The sequence below is a fragment of the Akebia trifoliata genome, chromosome 10 (assembly GCF_017979445.1).
Source record: "Akebia trifoliata isolate Shusen 1 chromosome 10, ASM1797944v1, whole genome shotgun sequence".
Lineage (NCBI taxonomy): Eukaryota > Viridiplantae > Streptophyta > Magnoliopsida > Ranunculales > Lardizabalaceae > Akebia > Akebia trifoliata.
Window position 1 is genome coordinate 619745 of NC_141384.1, and position 9043 is coordinate 628787.

Consider the following 9043-nt stretch of genomic DNA (forward strand, 5'->3'; position numbering starts at 1 on the left):
AAATGGATAAATTAACCTCGGGCATTTGTTTTTGGATAAAGACCAAATATGGTAAATTATTATTGTATATAATACAGGGACAAAAGGACGTTAGTTACCTCAAAGATTTACAATATTGGTTTCATAGATGGTAAGAAATGTGTTTCAGATACATGGTCGCTAATCTTCTGCTTCCTCTCTCAACTCACTCACTTGTCTTTCCAACTGTTTGGCACTCTTATGCAGGAGTTTGTTACCATTTTCATGATCTTATTGTTAGCTCCAACTTTGTGGAGTCGGGGAATAGATGTCAAGGCTTACAAAGTTCACAACGTGGTTGATTTTGGAGCTGTTGGAGATGGCAAAACTGATGATTCCCAAGTAAATCCTTCACAAATTTTGCTGTGCATGTGTGTATAAAACTCAATTGAGTGAACTCAAAAATTGGCCAATACAATTGAAGAGTTTCTCTCTTTTTAATTTTTTTTCTTCTTTCTGATTTTTTTTATTAGGTAGGTAAGCTGTTAGACTTAAACCCACCACCTCAAAGTTTCATTGTATTATGTCAACCAATTGAGTTATGGATGTAAGCCCAAGGGAGAAGGTGGTCGTCCAATTGAGTTTATCGTGAAAGCTAACAATTATTCACTACAAGAAATCACTTCCATATGACTTACGTGACGGTCACGTTTAAACCGTTGTTATATCCTTCTGTAGCAACAGAAAAATGTGACCGTCGCTATATGGTGCTTTTAAATCGTGTTTTTTAATTGATCTCTTTTTCGTCTTCCCACATTTGTTAAGAGTTTCTCTGGAAGTAAGGAAGAAAAGCTCTTCCTCTCTCTCGACGCTCACTCAAATCCTAACTCTTCTATTTCTCTTAATCTTCGATTGTAAATCGATTTTTCATCTCTGGTTTCCTTAAATATTTCACTATAAATCAATCTCTCACCACCGATTTCTCCAAAGCTTCGATTTTAAAGCTTCTCCCATCCTCGTTTACTCATCATAGTTGATTTCAAAATTGTCTTCTCCCATTCTCACAAAACCCTACTCATGTCTCATATTCGATTTTAAAGTTGATTTTTGATCTTTGTTTCACCAAAAGAAGAAAATAAATGGGCGATAGAGAGATCTCGTTCTCTTTCGTTGATTTTGAGAACGATTTAAGTCAAAGGGAAAATAATGATAGAAGATCTATAACAAAATTTCAAATTTGTAAGTCCTTAAGAAGAAACATTAGTTTTCTTCAATCTCATCATGATAAACCATAGTTCTTTAGTTTTTTTATTGATTCGAGTGATTTAATTTGTGATTTTTATTTGATTTGAAACCCTAGAATCTGTAATTTTTTTCTAATTCAAGCCGTATATTTCTATTTATTAATTTATTTTTGATGGATATTAAGCTGGAGCTCTGGATTTGTTATGAATTGGAGATTAGCTTATAATAGTCAATCAATGTAAATTTACAATCAATTAAGCATATCTTACACCCTAATCGAGCTCTAATGCTTCCCTTAGGATTTAACCTCGAAAAAACCTTCCTCTGTTGTTAACCTCGAAAGTAAAATAATTTTTTTTTTCTTTTTATCCTCAAAAATACCTAGAGAGAGAGAGAGAGAGAGACTGATTTTTTTTCCCAAAAAAAAGTTCTAAAAGTAAGACTTGTTCTATAGATATTTGATTCATCCAATTTCAAAAAACCCAAATACATGGTTTTCCAAAAAGGAAAACTTTATAAAAATTATATAAATGAAAAATGTTAGTACTTTTTTTTTTTTTTTTTTTTCATAGAAATGAAAAATATGTTTCTTATATGTTTTATAGAAATATTTAAAAATTCAATTTCATGGTTGAAATGGATAATCCTTGGGCTTTGGGAGATAAGTTAGGGGTAGTACTAGAACTTATAGGATCTGTAAACTAAATTATCATAATTAAGTGAAAGATTAGTGGATTTTCCACATCCCATCTCCATATGGTTTTAACAGTTTCGGGTAACACTAGAGTTGGAGAACAATGTAATTGATTATGGGAACTACTCATCTTACGCCAAGTTTCCATGCAAATCATCTTTGATTAGTTTATTTGAATATGATGTGTTCATATATTGAAAGTTAATCTGGTATATGTTAGACTTTCAGAAGATATCGAACATGCTTGGATTTTAATTATCACATGGCTTGTTCATATTTGAATTCAATTTCAAATTCCTGAGAGAAATCAAGTCTCATGTTCCATATAGTTATTTGAATGTTAGATATTGGACTTAGCTTCCTTCTATGATCATCCAATGATTTAACATTGTTCGTCTACTCTTTTCACCATCCACTCTAAGTCATATTTGTATCATTCGTAAAGGAAAAGAGACACAAAAAACAATCATTTAAAACCATGTTCTCTTTATCTCTTAATATATATGTTCTTTTGAGCTGGTGGGGGGAGGGAGTGCATGGCTTAGAAGAGGGAAGTTTACTCTAGAGGAGGAGAAGTTGCTAGTATATATGTTCTTTTACGAAGGTATTTTCCCCTATTGATGGTCACGGCCGTCGCTATAGCCCTATTTTACTGTAGTGATAATTATTATTTAATTAAATTTTTAATTATTTTTTGCCTAGTAATGAGAAAAATATTTCTTTAATTTTTTTTTACATTTTGAATAAATATTTCAATTATTATATATTTTTTATTATTATATCATAACTCAGAATGCATACTCGAGTCCACAAGCTAAATCACGGTGAGTCATCTTATCTAATTCTCATTTGGACCAAACTCTATCTTAGAATTAATGGATCCATTAATTAACTTGATTGTATATACACCATCGCCTGAGAAAATTAATCTTTTTAACTTTTCTTTTAACAACGAAAATCCGAACCACCTTTGTAGAAGGTATATATGTACATATATGCATGATTTTAATTTTAGTTTTCTTCAAGCTAAGCTATAATATTTCTGTTATGACTCATCTAAAGGCCTTTCTAAAAGCGTGGGGAGCCACATGTGGTGCAAATTCACCAAAGGCATTCCTCTTAGTACCAAGGAAGAAGTTCTTATTAAAGCCCGTGACCTTCTCAGGCCCTTGCAAATCTGCAAATGTTCATTTTCGGGTAATTAATTAATTAATACCTGTTTCCCCTAAAATTTGATAGATATACATAAGTCGCTTTATTATTGAATTTAAATAGATTTCATTTTACGCTGGAGTTTACAGGTTTTAGGGACGATAGTTGCACCAATATACTCGGCATGGAGTACACTGAACAAGACTAAATGGCTTGAATTCTCGTATGTGAATGGGTTAACCATCGATGGCAACGGACTAATCAATGGTCAGGGTCAAGAATGGTGGTCAACTTGTGTGAGTAAACTATATGTTCTCCTTAATATCAGGATTAGTCGAAGAATAAGATTCTATTGTAACAAGGTGTATTTGGTACACCAAAGCAAGATATTTATATACATATAGATAAGAAAATGTTCAGTGCCAAACATGCCCCGTATGGAAAAATGATCGGTACCATACTATTTGCCCTACATGAGTTAGAAGTTTTGGAATGGGCTCGTTTTTTTTTTTTTGTGAGAATGATCTCTCTCTCTCTCTCTCTCTCTCTCTCTCTCTCTCTATATATATATATATATATCTATATATATATATATATATTATATATATATATATATATATATATATATATATATATATATGGGAAATGTTCAGCACCCTAAGTTTTACCACACACTTTAACAAACGTTTTTTGTCCTACATGGGTTAGAAGTTTTGGAATGGGCTGATTTTTGGTGAGGATGATCTCTATGATTAGAAGATCATCCTCCCCAAAAATCAGCCCATTCCGAATTGTTTAGCCCCATGTTTACACGTTGAAAAATCGTGGACCGTCCATTTTTTGTAAACCATTTTTGATGGGGTTAGAAGTTTTGGAATGAGCTGATTTTTGGTGAGGATGATCTCCTCACCATAGAGATCATCCTCACCAAAAATCAGCCATTCCAAAACTTCTAACCCATGTAAGACAAAACACGTTTGTTAAAGTGTGTGGTAAAGCTTAGGGTGCTGAACGGGACCCTATATATATATATATATATATATATAGTGTTCGGAGACCCTAAAGAGAGTCAAACATTATGTCAAATATTTTTCAACATGGGTTAGAAGTTTCGGAATTGACTGATTTTTTGTGAGGGTGATCTTTATGATGAGGAGATCATCCTCACCAAAAATCAGATCATTCTGAAACTTCTAACCCTTTCAAAAGTGATTTATAAAAATCGGACGATCCATAATTCTTCTATTTGTAAATTAGGAGAAGTTTTAAAATGAGCTGATTTTTAGTGAGAATGATATTTCATCATAGAGATCATTCTCACAAAAAATCAGTCAATTCCAAAACTTCCAACTCATGTTTTGAAAAATGTTTGGTTCTCTTTAGGGCCTCCAAAGGCTTTCATGTTACAATAGGATATATTATCATGAATTATTTTAAGATTTTATCATGCTTCTTCAAAAATTACGTTAGAGCACAGGGTGTAGTATATAAAGGTGCATTTGATTCTTTGAATCACTATTAATGTATCTCATCACAATTTGCCAAATTATGTGATAGGGAGACTTACTAGAATAATTTATATTTAGGGTTAGTAGGAATTGTTAATTCTTTAACTAGAAAAATATAAGATCTTTCGCAATATTGAGTTTGTTTTCTACATTTGGCTTATACAATTTCATCGTAGAAAATATATTTTTCAGGATTATTTTTATTATTTAACTCGATAAGCATCTTGCTCAAGGATTTCAATAAAATTAACATTTTTAAAGGGTTTAAATTATTTATCTTGAAATTCTACTTAGTCTTTTTTACTATTTTTTTTTTCCGCTAATTCTAACATCATCTTTTCATTTTCAGGGAAAAGATGGATGCCCGCGTCCGACTGTAAGTATATCATATCCATTACTTAGGCAACACTAGTTTATATTTTTAAGACTTTTTTTTTTTTTAAATACACTTTCCCTTCTTCTAATCTTTAATGATGACTTTTACATCCATCAATTATTTACTTTTCTTCCTCATTTCTATCTAACAAGTTTAATATCAGTGGTCGGCATCATCATAATCATCATAGCCTTATCTCAATATGAGTTAATTACTCATATTACCCATGATATATTCCACTATATGAAAATCATTTTTATTATTTAATTTTGATAAAGTTTTTAGAGCCAATTATTAGGTAAGGGTATTGCAATCTTTTCAATTATACTAAAATTCAAGTTACCAAATTTCGCAAAATTAATTCCCTTTCATGTGTCAGATCATCCATGAAAAAAATACATGATCCAATCGTCATAGGGATATGTATAAATCCTAAGAGTTGGATTTTTTTTTTAATGGTAGGGATCATATATATATAGGGTGGCATTCAGAGACCTTAAAGAGAGCCAAACATTTTTCAAAACATGGGTTAGAAGTTTCAAAATTGATTGATTTTTTGTGAGGATGATCTCTATGATGAAAAGATCATCCTCACCAAAAATCAGACCATTCTGAAATGTCTAACCCTATCAAAAGTGATTTACAAAAATTGAGCGATCCACAATTCTTCAACTTATGAATTAGGATTAGAAGTTTCGGAATGAGCTGATTTTTGGTGAGGACGATTTTTTCATCAAAAAAATTATCCTCACAAAAAATCAGCCCATTTCAAAACTTCTAACCCATGTTTTGAAAAATGTTTGGCTCTCTTTAGGGTTTCCAAACTCTCCCCATATATATATGTGGGGATAGATCATGGGACATATGTAAAAATAATGTAATAATAATAAAATTTTAAAATATGGGTTAGAAGTTTTGGATTAAGTCGATTTTTTGTGATGATGAGAAGATTTTCCTAAAAAATATCAGTCCAATCTGAAACTTCTAACCCTATCAAAAGTGATTTAGAATGTGAACCGCTGATTTTTTTTATCAATAACTTGTAAACCACTTTTGATGGATTTAGAAGTTTCAGATTGAACTGATTTTTTGTGAGGATGATCTTCTTATTGTAGAGACCATCCTCACAAAAAATCAGCTCAATCCAAAACCTCTAACCCATATTTCGAAAAACCATTGTTTTTTACATATGTTTACATGGGTCAATTATAAAATTTTTTTTCCCAGATACTAAGCACAATTTGATACGAGTAAAAATATTTATGGTCCTAAGCACACCTCCACATCAGTTCATTGTCGACAAAGTGTCCCATACAGTCACTCTAGCATTGTTGTTAGGAAAAAAAATTACTTATTTTTTTCGGGCAAATATTTTTGGAAATCCAATCAAAATGGATGAACATTTTCAACAAAAAAAAAAATCATTTTTTCTATCCCTTGTTTTTATTTTTCTTTCCAAAAGTTGATTTTTTCAAGAAAACGTTGTTGTGATATGGCCAGGCACTACTATTTAACGGATGTAACGGCCTTCATCTAAGTGAAATGAAGTTCATAAATAGTCAACAAAATCACATCTCCATAAACAACTGCAACGGCTCAACGCTCTCTTACCTTACCATCACAGCCCCTGAAAACAGTCCAAATACCGACGGCATTGATATCGCCAAATCTACAAACGTTCACATCGAAGATTCTTTCATTGGAACTGGTAAATTGACGGTTCTAACCTTACTTTATTTTCATTATCACCATTTTATCCTTCCCTCATTCTCTATGAAATTGGGTAATTTTATTTCATTCTTCCTTTTGATGTGTAGGTGATGACTGTATTGCAATTAATGATGGCTCCTCCAACATTAACATTACACGTGTCAATTGTGGGCCAGGTCACGGGATAAGGTTTGTTACAACTTCGAACTACATTGCACAAAAAAGTGTCGCTCGGTAAATTTCTCAAGAAATTTAAGTTTACCAAAATTTTGGAAATTATTTTCTTAATTGATTTTTTTCCTTCTACTCTCTTCAACAATATTTTTTGGGATAAAATAAAAGGATAACCACATGAGATAATTGCTGTTGAAAAAGAATGTTAATGTATCAAATCAAGCCCAAAGTCTGTTTTATTTGTATACAATTAACTTACACTACATTTGGAGAGCTTCTTGACAGCTATGCTCCTACGGAAAACTAGCAAACATTTGGATAAGTTTTTACTTTTGCGCGGAGAGATTATACTTCTACTCTTGCATGAAAAGATGTATCCACACAGGTCCTTAAGATCTAGATCAAGCATTTTTGGGTAAAAGTTGTTGTTCCCAAGAGTTCACATTGGGAAGGTTTGGCACCATGATGTTGACTCTTCGTCATTTGGGACTATTATATGTTTCTAGAATAATAATTTTCTAGCGCCCCACTACGTTCCCATCACAGAATTGTAGATCATTTGCCTCAGAATACGTAAAATCATGAATCGTTTCCTTGTGTATCCCGAGGCAAATGATCTACAGTTCTGTGATGAGAGTGCATGTTAGAAGAGGGCATCAGATTACCATGACTCATGTTTTAAAGGATTGGTTTGTACACCAATTAAAATAGTACGTGAGCTGGGATCAGAGCGTCGTGAGACAATTTGGTCCATGCAAAGTTTCATTTGAATATCAATATTTGTACATATTTTTCAAATTGAATTTTATCCGATATGGACCCAATCCATTAAGTTTATAAGGTCCAATTCAATCCATTGACAACCTTAGAATCAAGTGAACAAAATTAAAATGTTAAACTCAATCATACATTTTGAAGCCAATATATATATTGGGTCATATTTTATTTATTATTATTAATTTTAATGTTGTAGTGTGGGAAGCTTAGGAGCCAATGGAGATTATGCAACAGCTGAAAACATACACATAAAAAATTGCAATTTCAGTAGAACGACGAACGGAGTACGGATCAAGACATGGCAGGTAAAATTTTAATTTTTTTCCCTTTAACTTGGCAATATTACCCTCACAATTTACATTATTACATGATAATTATTGGCTTTGATATTTGTTCGTGTCTAGGGGGGCTCGGGTTACGCTAAGAAGATCATATTTGAGCAAATCAAACTTACAGCAGTCAAAAACCCCATAATCATCGACCAGTACTACTGTAACGGCTACCACAGTTGCAAAAATCATGTAAGAAAAATGAACTATTTTGATAAATTCATGATTCAAAATTTCTTGCCATTTTTAAATGTTTGTATAAAATATTCTGATTTCAATCAAGATAGAAGAAATGAAATACTAGTTAATCCTGAAATATGGAATGTTTCGAATCGTCTTGAAATGTTTCATTTTTTTTTTCTTTATCAAAATGTTGTATCAAAACGAGATTTTAAACATTGGATATAATCTCATCCACTGACAAATTTCTCTTTGATGACAATGGTAAAGACGTCGGCGGTTAAAGTGAGTGACATTACGTACATTGGAGTGCATGGAACTTCAGTCACGGACAACGCAATCAATCTGAAATGTAGCCAAACCGTAGGTTGCACCAACATTATTATGGAAGAGATCAACATACAACCGGAAGCTCCAGGAAGTAAGACTTATTCCAGTTGCATCAATGCCAAAGGAAGATCTAAGAACGCCAATCCCATTGTGCCTTGCCTGAAGTCCTTCAGATTCATGCTGTTCTAGTTGTAGTCTGTATTTATACGAGTGCATCTCTACTAAGTCTTATCATGAGTCTAATCTTTATGGCTTGTGTAAATATTATCTGAATAATGGATTTGGAGGTTGCACTATGTGAAAAATGCCCATATTTGATGGTCTTAGTCCGTCAAATTTCTCAAAATTTGACGAACCAACCTGTCAAATATGCTTGTCAAATATTTTCTTGTATAATTTTTTTTTTTGATGGCCCTTAACTGTCAATTTATTGGAGGATGAGCTTCAAAAAAAAAAAAAATGAAATCCATAGTCTATGATGGTCAAGCATGGAGGTTTAACAAACAATAAGACGGTTCTCTAGCTAATTCACCAATCATAACAAATGAAATAGTAATAATAAAAAAAATCATAAAACAAAATATAATATTTGGATAGAGGAAACCGTAGC

General features: G+C 32.2%; 1 protein-coding gene across 1 annotated transcript; it reads left to right on the forward strand.

Annotated features, from left to right (window-relative positions):
- Positions 1-230: 230 nt before the first annotated feature.
- LOC147392562 (putative polygalacturonase At3g15720) lies at positions 231-8622 on the forward strand. The gene is made up of 9 exons (XM_086456394.1): positions 231-360; positions 2960-3094; positions 3199-3345; positions 4907-4933; positions 6434-6641; positions 6751-6832; positions 7791-7899; positions 7999-8115; positions 8374-8622. Exons 1-9 carry the CDS (start codon positions 244-246, stop codon positions 8620-8622), a joined length of 1191 nt encoding a protein of 396 aa, XP_086312520.1. The 5' UTR covers positions 231-243.
- Positions 8623-9043: the final 421 nt, after the last annotated feature.

What these genes read in the sequence shown, in the direction of transcription:
- LOC147392562 (XM_086456394.1), top strand. Translation starts at nt 244, where the DNA reads ATGATCTTATTGTTAGCTCCAACTTTGTGGAGTCGGGGAATAGATGTC. An exon ending in GCAAAACTGATGATTCCCAA is followed by an intron (nt 361 to 2,959) that starts GTAAATCCTTCA and finishes ACTCATCTAAAG; the next exon opens with GCCTTTCTAAAAGCGTGGGG. An exon ending in AGATTCTTTCATTGGAACTG is followed by an intron (nt 6,642 to 6,750) that starts GTAAATTGACGG and finishes TTTGATGTGTAG; the next exon opens with GTGATGACTGTATTGCAATT.